Source organism: Nyctereutes procyonoides, unplaced genomic scaffold, assembly GCF_905146905.1.
Source record: "Nyctereutes procyonoides isolate TBG_1078 unplaced genomic scaffold, NYPRO_anot_genome, whole genome shotgun sequence".
Lineage (NCBI taxonomy): Eukaryota > Metazoa > Chordata > Mammalia > Carnivora > Canidae > Nyctereutes > Nyctereutes procyonoides.
Window position 1 is genome coordinate 1875670 of NW_026575133.1, and position 16576 is coordinate 1892245.

Here is a 16576-nt window from a genome sequence, read left to right on the forward strand (position 1 = left end):
TACCATACTGCAAAAAGTCTGCATCCAAGTGTACCTGCACAATTTAAATCCATGTTTTCAGGGGTCAACTATAATTACTTAAGAGGATGGATATATGGATTTTAACATTCTTGCTAATTTTCTATAGTTTTGAAAAAGTTGAGGAAAAATTAAAGACATAAAATAAATAGCATTCTGTACACCAGTAAAAACCCACTAATTGTAACTTAATGAAGATACCCCTTGCAATAGCAATGAAAACTCTAAGATATATAGAAATATATTTAACAAAAAGATATGTAAGAATTGAGAAAATTACAAAACATTTTGAATGATGTAAAAAAAATTCTGAGTAAATGTTCACTGATAGGAAGTTGCAAGGTGCCAGTATTGTAGGATGCCAGTTCCCCCAGATTATTTCATACACATAGTAATGCAATTCCAAACCAGTGAAATAGAACATAGGGCCTCAAAACAGACTTATACATGTATAAAGACTTTTTATTTGATAGGTATCATCACAAATCAGTTGGAAAAGAATGAACTATTTGTTAAGTGGTTCTGGTCATCTGTCTAGAAAGAAAATTAAGATTCAGACCTCACAAAAGGAATAAATACCATGTATAATGAGGACTACATGTGAATTATATTAATTATACTGGAATTAAAATAAAAAATTAATAAAGGCAAAACTTTGTAAAAAGCAAAACTTTAAATGGATATCTTAATCTTGGGGTAAGAAAGTATTTCCTAAAACACAAAAAGTATAAAAAGAAAAAGGGAGCAGCCTGGGTGGTTCAGTGGTTTAGCACCGCCTTCAGCCCAGGGTGTGATCCTGGAGACCCAGGATTGAGTCCCACATCACGCTCCAGGCATGGAGCCTGCTTCTCCCACTGCCTGTGTCTCTGCTTCTCTCTCTCTGTGTGTCTCTCATGGATAAATAAATTAAAAACATTTTTTAAAAAGAGAATATTTCAGTCATTTTCACATTTTTTCATAATTTCTCAATCGCAAAATTCTTTTTCTCAACATTACTCTAATTTAAAAGATGAATGGACCTCATCCTAGAAGCAAATAAAATATAGTCAAAAGCTGTTCTTACCAACACTCAGTGGGAAAATCTGAAAGAAATATTTTCTTCTTTGTGATCCCGGAGTCCCAGGATTGAGTCCCAGATCGGGCTTCCTGTGTAAGCCTGCATCTCTTTCTGCCAGTGTCTCTGCCTCATTCTCTGTGTCTCTCATGAATAAATAAATAAAATCCTAAAAAAAAAGAAAAAAGAAAAAAAAAGAAATATTTTCTTCTCTTGCGCCAGAGTGTTGCCAGTGTCTCCTACACATGAACTAAAGTGAATATTCATTATTTAATATTTTATTGCAATGTATCATAGCTGAACTCTGTTACATTGAAGAGGTAAAACTAAATTCTCTGTTTAGGAATATGAAAGTCAGATAGAGAAGGATATCTCCATTTCAGATGTCAATTCTATTACTACACAAAGAATTAATTCTGCCAATTTTCTGAAAAAGGTAATGATAAAAAAATAACATCATCAGTATGTTTGCATCTACTTTTGTGAAATCTTCCTAATTTCCCTTTCCATTCATTACTTACAAAAATCGAGAGTAAAAAATGTGGAACCAGTAGCATTCTAAATTCTTAATCTTCAAATATAAACTATTACTTCTCTAAATTAAATTTACTTTTTTGTAGATGAGAAGACTGATAATGAAAAGAATTGTTAAAGTTAGCAAATTTAACTTATCAGATGTTGTGGCTGATTATGAAGAAATTGTATCTGCAAGGTATATATTATTTAAATATGAAATATAAAGCTTTAAGCTAGTGCCTTCAAAGTTCTTTGTTTTGATTTTAAGTTACATGTCAGAGGATGCATTTACAAGGCATAAAGTGAAATATAGTGTTTAAAATATATTTGGTTATTTTAAAATTGCATTTTGGACATACCTATATGATATGTTATTTTCAATTACATAGTTTGTAATGCTCTCCTTATTGATAGTTTTTAGGGCAAGAAAGAAAAAGAAAAGAAATACCTTTGTCCCAAATTAGTTTTGCCCCAAGATTTTCCTGTCCTGGAACTGCTATTAGAAAAATGGCGGAGGTGGGGCAGGATGGCAGAAGAGTAGGGTCCCCAAGTCACCTGTCCCCACCAACTTACCTAGATAACTTTCAAATCATCCTGAAAACCTACGAAATTCAGCCTGAAATTTAAAGAGAGAACAGCTAGAATGCTACAGTGAGAAGAGTTCAAGCTTCTATCAAGTACAACTTGTTTTTGGCTACTCTGCACTGAGCAAAATGACTAGGAGGAAAAACTCACCACAAAAGAAAGAATAGAAACAGTACTCTCTCCCACAGAATTACAAAATTTGGATTACAGTTCCATGTCAGAAAACCAATTTAGAAGCACAATTATAAAGCTACTGATGGCTCTGGAAAAAAGCATAAAGGATTCAAGAGACTTCATGACTGCAGAATTTAGATCTAATCAGGCCGAAATTAAAAATCAATTAAATGAGATGCAATCGAAACTGGAGGTCCTAACGACGAGGGTTAGTGAGGCAGAAGAACCAGTGAGTGACATAGAAGACAAGTTGATGGCAAGGAAGGAAGCTGAGGAAAAAAAGAGAAAAACAATTAAAAGACCATGAGGACAGGTTAAGGGAAAGAAATGACAGCCTCAGAAGGAAAAATCTACATTTAATTGGGGTTCCAGAGGGCGCCGAAAGGGACAGAGGACCAGAAAGCATATTTGAACAAATCATAGCTGACGACTTCCCTAACCTGGGGAGGGAAACAGGCATTCAGACCCAGGAGATAGAGAAATTGCCCCCTAAAATCAATTAAAACCGTTCAACATGTCGACATTTAATAGTGAAACTTTCAAATTCCAAAGATAAAGAGAAGATCCTTAAAGCAGCAAGAGACGAGAGATCCCTAACTTATATGGGGAGAAATATTAGATTAACAGGAGACCTCTCCACAGAAACCTGGCAGGCCAGAAAGGCTCCAGGATATATTCACGGTCCTACATGAGAAGAACATGCAGCCAAGATTACATACTCTATCCAGCAAGGTTCTCATTCAGAATAGAAGGAGAGATAAAGAGCTTCCAAGATAAGCAGAAACTGAAAGCATATGTGACCACCAAACCAGCTCTGCAAGAAATATTAAGGGGCACTCTGTAAAAGAAAGAGGAAGCCCAAAGAAGCCACCAGAACGGTGACTGAATAGGTATTATGATGACACTAAATTCGTATCTGTCAATAGTAACTGTGAATGTGAATGGGCTTAATGATGCCATCAAAAGATGCAGGGTTTCAGACTGGATAGAAAAGCAAGACCCATCTACTTACTGTCTACAAGAGGCTCATTTTAGACGTAAGGACACCTACAGCCTGAAAATAAAAGGTTGGAGAACCATTTACCATTCATATGGTCCTCAAAAGAAAGCAGAGGTAGCAATCCTCGTATCACATAAAGTTTATCGCAAAGACTGTAGTAAGAGATGAAGAGGGATACTGTATCATACTTAAAGGATCTATCCAACAAGAGGACCTAACAATCATGAATATTTATGCCCCTAATGTGGGAGCTGACAAGTGTATCAATCAATTAATAACCAAAGTAAAGACATACTTAGATAATAATACACTTCTACTGGGAGACTTCAACACAGTGCTTTCTGCAAATGACAGATTGTCTAAGCACAACATCTCCAAAGAAACAAGAGCTTTAAATGATACACGGGACCACACTGTATGGATTTCACAGATATTTCCTGAACCTTCCATCCAAACGCAACTGAATACAATTCTTCTCAAGAGCATGTGGAACTTTCTCCAGAATAGACCACATACGGGTCAAAATCAGGTCTTAACTGATACAAAAAGATTAGGATTGTCCCCTGCATATTTTCATACCATAATGCTTTGAAACTTGAACTCAATCACAGGAAGAAATTTGGAAGAAATTCAAACACGTGGAGGTTAAGGACCATCCTGCTAAAAGATGAAAGGGTCAACCAGGAAATTAGAAAAGAATTAAAAAGCTTCATGGAAACTAATGAGAATGAAGATACAACCGTTCAAAATCCTTGGAAGACAGCAAAAGCAGTCCTAAGGGAAATACATCGCAATACAAGCATCCCTCAAAAAATTGAAAAAAAAAACTCAAGTACACAAGCCAACCTTGCACCTAAAGAAACTGGAGAAAGAACAGCAAATAGATCCTACACCCAGCAGAAGAAGACTTAATAAAGATTCAAGCAGAACTCAATGAAAGAGAGACCAGAAGAACTGTAGAAAGATCAACAAAACCAGGAGTTGGTTCTTTGAAAGAATTAATAAGATAGATAAACCATTAGCCAGCCTTATTAAAAATAAAAGAGAAAAGACTCAAAAATCACAAATGAAAAAGGGGAGATCACAACCAATACCAAGGAGATACAAACGATTTTAAAAACATATTATGAGCAGGTATAAGCCAATAAATTAGGCAATCTAGAAGAAATGGACGCCTTTCTGGAAAACCACAGACTACCAAAACTGGAACAGAAAGAAACAGAAAACCCCAACAACCCAGTAACCATGGAGGAAATTGAAGCAGTCATCAAAAACCTCCCACAACACAAAAGTCCAGGGCCAGATGGCTTCCCAGGGGAATTCTATCAAACGTTTATTTTTTTTTTAATTTTTATTTATTTATGATAGTCACACACAGAGAGAGAGAGAGAGGCAGAGACACAGGCAGAGGGAGAAGCAGGCTCCATGCACTGGGAGTCCGACATGGGACTCGATCCTGGGTCTCCAGGATCGCGCCCTGGGCCAAAAGCAGGCGCTAAACCGCTGCGCCACCCAGGGATCCCCCCTATCAAACGTTTAAAGAAGAAATCATACCTATTCTACTAAAGATGTTCCGAAAGATATAAAGGGATGGAATACTTCCAAACTCATTCTATGAGGCCAGCATCACCTTAATTCCAAAACCAGACAAAGATCCCACCAAAAAGAATTATAGACCAATATCCCTGGTGAACACAGATGCAAAAGTTCTAAACAAGATACTAGCTAATAGAATTCAACAATACATTAAGAAGATTATTCACTATGACCAAGTGGGATTTATCCCCGGGATGCAAGGCTGGTTCAACACTCATAAAGCAATCAGTGTGATTGATCATATCAGCAAGAGAAAAAACAAGAACCATATGATCCCCCCCCCCCCAGTAGATGCAGAGAAAGCATTTGACAAAATACAGCATCCAATCCTGATCAAAACTCTTCAGAGTGTAGGGATAGAGGGAACATTCCTCAGCATCTTAAAAGCCATCTATGAAAAGCCCACAGCAAATATCATTCTCAATAGTGAAACACTGGGAGCTCCCCTAAGATCAGGAACACGACAGGGATGTCCACTCTCACCACTGCTATTCAACGTAGTCCTAGAAATCCTAGCCTCAGCAATCAGGCAACAAAAAGAAATAAAAGGCATTCAAATTGACAAAGAAGAAGTCAAACTCTACCTCTTTGCAGATGACATGATACTGTACGTAGAAAACCCAAAAGTCTCCACCCCAAGATTGCCAAACTCATATAGCAATTCGGCAGCGTGGCAGGATACAAAATCAATGTCTGGAAGTCAGTGGCATTTCTATACGCTAACAATGAGACTGAAGAAAGAGAAATTAAGGAGTCAATCCCATTTACAATTGCACCCAAAAGCACAAAATACCTAGGAATAAACCTAACCAAAGAGGTAAAGGATCTGTACCCTAAAAACTACAGAACACTTCTGAAAGAAATTGAGGAAGACACAAAGAGATGGAAAAATATTCCACGCTCATGGATTGGAAGAATTAATACTGTGAAAATGTCAGTGCTACCCAGGGCAATTTACACATTTAATGCAATCACTATCAATCAGTATGGACATTCTTCAGAGAGTTGAAACAAATCATCTTAAGATTTGTGTGGAGAGCAGCCCAGGTGGCTCAGCGGTTTAGCGCCACCTTCAGCCCAGGTCTTGATCCTGGAGACCTGGGATGGAGACTCACGTCAGACTCCTTGCATGGAGCCTGCTTCTCCCTCTGCCTGTGTCTCTGCCTCTCTCTCTCTCTCTATCTGTCTCTCAATCTCTGTCTCTCATGAATAAATAAGTAAAATCTTTAAAAAAAAAAAAGATTTGTGTGGAAACAGAAAAGACCCCAAATAGCCAGGGGAATATTAAATAAGAAAACCATAGCTGGGGGCATCACAATGCCAGATTTCAGGTTGTACTGCAAAGATGTGGTCATCAAGACACTGTGGACTGGCACAAAAACAGACACATAGATCAATGGAACAGAATAGAGAATCCAGAAGTGAATCCTCGACTTTATGGTCAACTAAAATTCGACAAAGCAGGAAAGACTATCCACTGGAAAAAAGACAGTCTCTTCAACAAATGGTGCTGGGAAAATTAGACATCCACATGCAGAAGAATGAAACTAGACCACTCTCTTGCACCATACACAAAGATAATCTCAAAATGGATGAAAGATCTAAATGTGAGACAAGAATCCATCAAAATCCTAGAGGCGAACACAGGCAACACCCTTTTTGAACTTGGCCACAGCAACTTCTTGCAAGATACATCCATGAAGGCAAGAGAAACTAAAGCAAAAATGAATTATTGGGACTTCATCAAGATAAAAAGCTTCTGCACAGCAAGAGAAACAGTCAACAAAACTAAAGGACAACCTACAGAATGGGAGAAGATATTTGCAAATGACCCATCAGAAAAAGGGCTAGTATCCAAGATCTATCAGGAACTTATTAAACTCAACAGTAAAGAAACAAACAATCCAGTCATGAAATGGGCAAAAGACATGAACAGAAATGTCACAGAGGAAGACATAGACATGGCCAACATGCACATGAGAAAATGCTCCGCATCACTGGCCACCAGGGAGATACAAATCAAAACCACAATGAGATACCACCTCACACCAGTGAGAATGGTGAAAATTAACAAGACAGGAAACAACAAATGTTGGAGAGGATGTGGAGATAGGTGAAGCCTCTGGTACTGTTGGTGGGAATGTGAACTGGTACAGCCACTCTGGAAAACTGTGTGGAGGTTCCTCAAAGAGTTAAAGATAGACCTGCCCTATGACCCAGCAATTAATTGCTCTGCTGGGGTTTACCCCAAAGATACAGATGCAGTGAGACACCGGGACACCTCACCCCAAGGTTTATAGCAGCATGTCCAGAATAGCCAAACTGTGGAAGGAGCCTCGCTGTCCATTGAAAGATGAATGGATAAAGAAGATGTGGTTTATGTATACAATGGAATATTACTCAGCCATTAGAAATGACAAATACCCACCATTTGCTTCAACGTGGAGGGACCTGGAGGGTATTATGCTGAGTGAAATAAGTAAATTGGAGAAGGACAAACATTATATGGTCTCATTCGTTTGGGAAATATAAAAGGGAATAAAGGGAATAAAGGGAAAGGAGAGAAAATGAGTGGAAATATCATTGAAGGTGACAAAACATGAGAGACACCTAACTCTGGGAAATGAACAAGGGGTAGTGGAAGAGGAGGTGGGCGGGGGTTGGGGTGTTTGGTGATGGGCAGTAAGGGGGGCACTTGGCGGGATGAGCACTGGTATGTATGTTGGCAAATTGAACTCCAATAAAAAAATTTTTTTAAGAAAAATTGTAGGCAGCACCACATACTAAGCCTATATATAATCTCCCCCTTTCAAAACTGACTCCTCGGCCAAATGTGAGTATGATCCACAGACAGCAGTTGGGGGATCTTTTGGCTCAACTCAATTCTCATATTGTCCTACCTCTGAATCTTAGGGGTAAGACCAGGAGTAGGGATGCCTTGTTTCTGGAAATCCTCCCTGGGGCCACTTGCAGATTCCTAGTGTTACCAAAAAACAGTTTTAATTGGTTAAGATGCTGAAACCTATTGTATTTTATTTTCAGTTTTTGAGGGGAAAATGAATATGACCATAAAAACTATAATTCCATGGATTTTTGTTGGCAGCTTGTATAACTAATTCTTGTTTCAGAGTCATGTAGAAAAGTTGAGTATCTAATCACTTTCAAGAGAATGATTCCTGAAAAAATGAATAACATTCTGAAAGAACATCATGTTTTGTGGAATTACCTCTCTATGTGGCTATCTCTTCTTGGACCATGTACCCAATTGCATGGAGCAATCACATTTTCTCATAACATGGGAGTGAGCCAAGCATCTCTTCTGTGCTCAGAAAGAGGTTTTTTCCTTGGGTTTAAGACAACTCTGTCTCCCCTCTACAATGGAGAGAATATGATTCAGAATAATGGGCTAATTTTCAATAATTAACTTTACAAATTGATGTCTTTTAAAACAAAGTTATCTTGTGTATAGGCAGATGATCCCTTTTTTATCTTTAGCCAGTTGACACATGCAGTTTGTAAGCTAGTTGAACGACGCAGAAAGTTAAAGCCTCAGAGGAAAGAAAGGAAAAAGGTAGCAGCACAAACTATCTGTAATGGAGATATTAAGATTCTTGTCAGAATACTGCGGGCTTATAATATTCCTACCAGGAACATAGCAGTAAATAGGTAAGACACTGTGCACCAATTTTTACAGTTGTAAAAGCTCTATTAATTTTAATTTTAATTTTTTTGCAAAAAACTCTGTCTTAAATGTAAACATTTAAAATAAATAAATAGGAAATTCTATCCTATGTGTGAAATTTTGCACTTGGTTAATGCTCCATATTACAGAAACGGAATGAAAGTTGAAATCTTCATTTGGATAGTCATACTGTCGTTGCTATGTATGAAGAGTTTTCAGAAGTTTGAGATGAGCACAGTAACTTAATCATGTGTATTTTGGGGTGCCAGATGTCAAATAAATGCCTTTTGCCCTTGTTCCCTATCGTGAGAATTTGTGACCTTACTGTTGCCACCTGCACTGTTCTCTGCCACTGGCCCCTCTCAGTACTGCAAAAGGAACACAGGAGAGAGTAGGCTCTGTTTTGGATTTGTTATTTTAGTTGACCTCTGCAAAAATCATATCCAGCTCTTCTGCAGGCACTCCATGGGTTTTATTTTCATTTCTTGAGCAGAGGATCTATGGGGCCAGAATGGTATCACCATTTAGTGGCCAAATTAAGTCATTATGCCTATTAAATGCTCGTGAATTTAGTGTGTCTTGAATATTGAGTGTCTTATGTATTTAGTCTCATGTATGAATCATATATTATTGATATTTAGAACCCAGGTGTCTCAGGAATATTAAGTATCTCTCTTTATGTGTAACATATATGTCCTTTACTTGTTTATCTTATGTTTATCACATCCCATGAATTCTACATATGAAAAATATTTTTACTAGGTACTAAGAGTTAAAACTTCCTAAGAGTTTTTCCTGTGTTTCATAAGCTACAACCTTATTTATCTAATAGAATTGATGTTCTCAAAACAAATGCACATTCCAAAGGGTAACTTTTGTGAAATAAGAATATCATAAAATCACTACCAGTTTCTATAATCATCAATTTGTAAAAAGAAAGAATATTGTAACACCAAAAATAGGAAGGATATAATCTCAAAGTATCACTTGCCTTATTTTTCTCCTTTGCTGAAGACCAGTGAAAACTTTATCACAGACTGAATCCAATCCATGGTTCAGCATTTAGGAGCCCCCCTTCCAGAGTGGTGATCATCAGATGTTTAGTTCTAACCACCAACAATAAGAAGATCCAAAGCAAACTCTGTAAGACCCATGGTAACTGAATTATTTATCACCATGAATCGAGGCAAAAATCTTGCTTATTCCTACCAAAACTAATGTTAAAGTTATTTATTTATTTAAAAAATTTTAAGATTTAAATTCAATTTAGTTAACATATAGTGAGTGTATTATTAGCTTTAGGGGTAGAATTTAGTGACTCATATATAATATATACCAGTTCTTCTTTATCCATTTATCTGTTGATGAACATCTGGGCTTTCCAAATTTTGGCTATTGTGGATATTGCTAATATAAACGGGTGCATGTACCCCTTCAAATCACTATATTTTTATCCTTTGGATAAATACCTGTAGTGCAATTGCTGGATTATAGGGTAGTCCTATTTTTAACTTTTTGAGGAACTCCATACTGTTTTCCAGAATGGCTGCACCAGTTTGTATTCTGGTCAACAGTCTAAGAAGGTTCCCCTTTCTCTGCATCCTTGCTTTACTGATTCAATTTCTTTGCTGGTTATGGGTCTGTTCAAGTTTTCTATCTCTTCGTATTTCAGTTTTGGTAATTTATATGCTTCTAGGCATTTGCACATTTCTTCCAGATCACCTAATTTCTTGCTCATAATATTCTCTTATAATTATTTGCATTTCTTTGTGTTGGCTGTGATCTCTCCTCTTGCATTCATGATTTTATTTATTTGGGTCTTTTTTCTTTTTAATAAGTCTGGCTAAGGGTTTGTTAGTCTTGTTAATTCTTTCAAAGAACAAATTCCTAGTTTTGTTGATTTGTTCTACTGTTTTTTTTTTTTTAGATTTTTATATCATTGATTTCTGCTCTAATCTTTATTATTTCTCTTATCCTGCTGGATTTAGGCTTTATTTGCTGTTCTTTTTCCAGATCCTTTAGGTGTATATTTGAGATGTTTCTTGCTTCTTGAGGAAGGCTTGTATTGCTGTATACTTTTCTCTTAGGCCCATCTTTGCTACATCCAAAAGGTTTTGAACTGTTGTGTTTTCATTTTCCTATGTTTCCATGTATTTTTAAAATTTTTCTTTAATTTCCTGGTTGACCCATTCATTCTTTGGTAGGATAGTTCTTTAACCTCCATGTACTGTGGTTCTTCCAAATTTTTTCTCGTGGTTGACTTTGTTTCATATCATTTGGTCTGAAAATATGCATGGTATGATATCAATCTTTTTGTACCAGTTGAGTCCTTATTTGTGACCCAGTATGTGATCTATTCTGGAAAATGTTCTATGTCCACTTGAAAAGAATATGTATTCTGCTGCTTTAGGATGGAATACTCTGAATATATGTGGTAGGTCCATCTGGTCCAGTGTGTCATTCAAAGCCCTTGTTTCCTTGTTTATTTTCTGCTTAGATGATCTGTTCGTTGCTGTGAATGCGATGTTAAAATCGCCTACGATTATTGTATTATTATCAGTGAGTTTCTTTAAGTTTGTTATTGATTTATATATTTAGCTGCTCCAGTGTTAGATACATAAGTATTTACATTTGTTGGATCTTCTTGCTGGATAGATCCCTTTATTATGATACAGTGTCCTTCCTCATCCCTTATTACAGTCTTTGGTTTAAAATCTAGTTTGTCTGATACAAGGATGGCTACTCTAGCTTTCTTTTGATTTCTATTAGCATGATAAATGGTTCTCCATACCCTCACTTTGAATCTGGAGGTTTGGGGTCTAAAATGAGTCTCTTGAAAGAAGCATATTGATGGGTCTTGTTTTTTTTTTTTTTTATCCATTCTGATACCCTATGTTTTTTGATTAGGGCATATAGTCCGTTGACATTCAGAGTAATTATTGGAAAATATGAATTTAGTACCATTGTATTACCTGTAAAGTCGCTGTTCCTGTAGATTGTCTCTGTTCCTTTTTGGTCTTTGTTGCTTTTGGTCTCTCTTTCCTACTCAAAGCATCCCCTTTAATGTTTCTTGCAGGGCTGATTTGGTGTTCATGAATTCCTTTAGTTTTGTTTGTCTTGGAAATTATCTCTCCTTCCCTTCTGAATGAGACAGTCTTGATGGATAAAGTATTCTTGGCTGCATATTTTCCCATTTATCACATTGAATATATCATGCCAGTCCTTTCTGGCTTTCCAGGTTTCTGTGGACAGGTCTGCTGCCAGTCTTATGTGTCTACCCTTATAGGTTAAGGACTTCTTGTTCTAAACTGCTTTCAGAATTTTCTCTTCATCTTTGCAATTTGCAAATTTCACTATAATATGTTATGGTGTTGACCTGTTTTTGTTGATTTTGAGAGTTCTTTGTGCCTCTTGGAGTTGAATGCCTGTTATCTTCCCCAGAGTAGGGAAGTTTTCAGCTATAATTTGTTCAAATAAACCTTCAGTCTATAATATGGATATTATTTCATTTTATAGAATTGCTGAGTTCCCTAAATCTATCTTCATGATCTAATAGCTCTCTTTCCCTCTTCATTTTAGCTTCATTATTTTCCATAATTTTATCTTCTATATCACTGATTTTCTCTTCTGTTTCATTCACCCTCATTTTTATGGCCTCCGCTTGGGCCTGCATCTCAGTTACAGCATTTTAAATTTCAGCCTGGCTAGATTTTAGTTCCTTTATCTCTACAGTGAGGGATTATCTTTTTTCAAGCTCAGCTAGTATCTTTATAAATGTTTTAAATTCTATTTTAGACGTCTTAGTTATATCTATATTGATTAAATCCCTGGCTGGGAGTACTTCTTTCTGTTCTTTCTTTTGGGGTGAATTTGTCCATCACATCATTTTGTCCAGAAAAGAAAAGAAGAAAAAAAAAAAAAGAAAAAAACAACAACAATAGCAGCAGCAGCAACAACAAAACAACAATTAAAAACTAGATCTTGAATTTGTTTTGGTCTGCTTTTGAAAAGAAACTAGATCCCAAGAGAAAGAAAGAAAGAAAGAAAGAAAGAAAGAAAGAAAGAAAGAGAAATGAAACAAAAAATAAAAAATATTAAGTGTATGTAAAAATTTTAAAATAATTGAAAAAATAAGAAGCTACCTAAAAAAAAAAAAAACTAAAAAACTGAAGAATAAAAGTACAAAGGATGCTAGATACTGTTTTGCCCTAGAGCTGAAGCTTTGCAGCTCTCTATGATCAGTAAACTTGGTGAGAGTGAGTTGTTTGTGCTGGTCTTCTGCAGGAGAGACCTGCAGCCCTGATTCTCAGGTTGACTTGACCCAGTGAAAATACGCTTTGAGGGTACAGAGAGGCAAGACTTGATGTAAGCAGCTCTGGACTCCACTATCTGGCACTGTTTTTGCTCCCTGAGGGCTCTCAGCATTGAGATGGGTGGGATGAATATGGCAGTGCTTTCCTCACTAGCCCTGGAGCTGAAAATATGTGCCCCCTACTCTTCAGTGAGTCCTCACATAAGAGCAGTCAATCACACTTGTCTGCCCAGTTTCCATCAGAACTCTGCCCTGCCTGGCTGAGTTTCAAAATTCCAAATTTTAGGGACTCCCATGGCATGGTCCCATGCTGTTACTCCCAAGGAGTGTCTCACCTCACTTCTGCCTTTTGCTGGACCCATTCCAGGAAAGTGGTTGCATGACCATGCAGTGGTTCTCAGTTCATGGCAACACAAAGCAGAAAGATGGCACCTAGACTCGCTGTTCTCAGCCAGGTTCCATGCTCCCATGCCTGGGAACAGTGCATCGCCTAGGTGCCACCTGTTCTTGCATCCCAGGGGTTCCTCAGAACACAGTGCCACATTTGAGATCCTGCCCCACTTTGCCAACTGAGCACCTTTAAACCAGGCAGGGCCCCTGCTGTAGCAGACTTCTAAAACTTTGATTTTGCCTCTGCTGCTTATGATACTTTGCAGTACCCTCCTTAAGCAGGCTCCCTTCCCACCACCATACCCTCAGCTATATCACACCAGAATCAAGCCTCCGTACCTCCTACCTTCCAAAAGGTGATAGCTTTTTTACTTGTAGACTTGCAGTATTTGTTTTCTCAGAACTCTGACTGATTTCTTCAGTGTTCAGAATGATTTGGTAACTATCTAGTTGTATTTGAGGGATGAGACAAACTTAGGGTCCCCCCACTCCTCCGCCATCTTAATTCCTACTGTCTGTTAAAGTTATTTAACATGTATATCTCTATATTGTTTTTCGTGAAGAGTCTTGGATCTGCCTACTTATTTGAAATCATCAATATCTTGCCTCAGATATAAAGAAACAATCAAATCTGTAGAATCAGATGAGATCTTAAATGAGGTAAGTTTTAAACACTTCTGTAAAATGTAATTTTGATTATGTTTGCTCTGGATAGCAACTGGCTCATAATTGGTCTCTCCATCTCTAGAGTCTTAAGCTTCCAGTTGATTTTCTATAACACAATGAAGGTACTCTGTATAAGATGTAATCCTAACTGATTCATTCCCTGATCCCCTGCTCTCAAGGCCTATAAAATAAAGTACAAGCTTCTTTAGAATGCCTACAAAAATCTATCATCTGACCCTTACCTACCAGTCAACCACGTCTCTCTCCTCCCCAAGACAGTATCATCATACCACTACTTCTAGAAGACCTCTTTACCTTTCCTTTGCCTGGAATGGCCTACACATAGCTCCATATTATTGGCCTCATAAAACTTACTATTTAGTGTTTCAAAGCTCAAGGTCCAGAAATGTTTTCTCTATGAAGTTCTCCTTGTCTTTACCTTAGAAAATTAATCATTGGTTCTCCTAACTATTATACCTTAAATATATTTCTTTTATTTTTCACATTTGATTGCAATTATTTGTTTACCTGTTTATTTTTCTGATAGACTATAAAGTCCTTAAGGGTAAGTTCCATTTATCTTTCAATCCTAGAAAAGTACCTGATATTGAATAGGACCAATAAATGTTTATTAAATGAATGAATGAAAAATGGCTGTTTGACAATCTAGAAAAAGTAAGCCATCCAGTGGTCAGCCAGTATTCAAGTAATTTCCTAGCCTTCTACCTTTCATTAACTATATAAAATAGTGCAAAAAGCTAGTCAATGTTTGTTATTTGTTTCAGGATACTGTACAACCTTTTGTGGAAGTTTCCTTTCAACACACTGTATACCAAACCAGTACTGCAAGTGGATCTCATCCATGCTGGAATGAAGAAATTAAAGTGGATTTTATGTAGGTTGGAATCTATTTTTACCTCAGCTTCTAAAAAAAGAGCAGTAACAAAATTGCTTTCTTCAGCCATTTGTTGAAAATAATCATTGAGATAGGCTTTATTGTTTAATCTTACAAATTATGAAAGATCTCTTACATAGGTATTGATATATATCAATATACATATTGATATATAATGTATATGCAAATGTAAGTTCTGAGGAAAAATAATAATATGAATACTTGTGTATCTACCACCCAGCTTAAAAAATAGAATATTACCATTACCTTTCAAGGCTAGTACCTAGTTGTTACTAAGCCAGTTCCTAATTGTATCCCCTTCTTTCTCCCTAGAGGTAACAAATAATTTGTGTTTAACATTCCCTCTCTTTAGGATTTTATATTATAAATATTTGTCCCTAACTATGTGTTATTCATTTATGTATGTTTCAACTTTATATAAATTGAATCATCTTTTGCAATCTTGTTTATTTACTCTTAATTATTTTGAGAGATTCATCTATATTCATACTCATAACTTTCCTCTCTCCTGTCCTTCCTCTCTTCTTTTTTCTTTCCTACTTTCATACCTTTTCTCCCCTCTTCCTCTTTTCTTTCCTTCTTTTATTTTCACTTATGTATAGTATTCTACTGGACTAAAATGCCATAATTTTTATACATTTCCCTGTTGATGCACATTTGGCTTGTTTTAATCTTTTGCTATTGCAAATAATGTTGCTTGGAACATTCTTATACTTGTCTTCTGGAGCACACATGCAAAAGTTTCTTTTTAAGACAGTAGCTGTCAGGCAGCCCGGGTGGCTCAGCGGTTTAGTGCTGCCTTCAGCCCAGGGTGTGATTCTGGTGACCTGGGATCGCGTCCCATGTCAGGCTCCCTGCATGGAGCCTGCTTCTCCCTCTGCCTGTGTCTCTGCCTCTTTCTTTCTCTGTGTCTCTCATGAATAAATAAATAAAATCTTAAAAAAAAAAAAAAGACAGTAGCTCTCAAACTTTTCTGTGCATTAGAATCACCTGTATGGCTTCTTAAAACATTGTTGGGCCCACCTTCATAATTTCTAATTTGGTAGGTCTGGGGTAGGTCTTGATGATTCCACTACTCACAAGTTCCCTGGTGTTACTGATGCTACTTAGTCATGGGGATACTTTGAGAACCTCTGCTCTAGGATATATGTCCAGGAGTAAAATTGCTAAGTTGTAATTGAATTCAGCTTTAACTTTATTAGATAATACCAAACTGTTCTAGTGACTGTATCAATATACAATCCCAACCTAACATATATTGTGCCATATCTTCAATAATATTATGTATTTTTAAAATTATTCTTTCTAATATAACAGATCTAAAATGATATTCTCATTGTGGTTTAATTTGCCTTCCCTCATTTCTAACGAGAGTGTTTGTTTTTTCCCATTTAAAAAAATCGATAGACTACTTTTTTGAGCAGTTTTGGTAAAATTGAGTATAAAGTACAGAGAGTTCTCATGTACACATTTACCACAATACACAAACATAAAACCTCACGCAGCCTTAGTGTGGTATGTTTGTTACAATCTGTGAACCAGTGTTGATGCATCATTATCAACCATTACTTTGGAGTTCACTCTCATGTTGTGCATTTTATGGGTTTTGACAAATGTATAATGACATGTACCCACTACTATAATATCACCCAGCATAGTTTTACTGA

The 16576-nt window shown here is 36.7% G+C and overlaps 1 protein-coding gene across 1 annotated transcript in view; it reads left to right on the forward strand.

The window, feature by feature from the left end:
- Positions 1–16576, forward strand: part of CC2D2B (coiled-coil and C2 domain containing 2B) — a 106866-nt gene that overhangs the window by 50561 nt on the left and 39729 nt on the right. The window contains exons 19-23 of the mRNA XM_055300174.1: positions 1416–1508; positions 1693–1784; positions 8439–8609; positions 13891–13987; positions 14779–14888. Coding sequence (XP_055156149.1) covers positions 1416–1508; positions 1693–1784; positions 8439–8609; positions 13891–13987; positions 14779–14888 — 563 coding nt within the window. The remainder of the gene's footprint in view (positions 1–1415; positions 1509–1692; positions 1785–8438; positions 8610–13890; positions 13988–14778; positions 14889–16576) is intronic.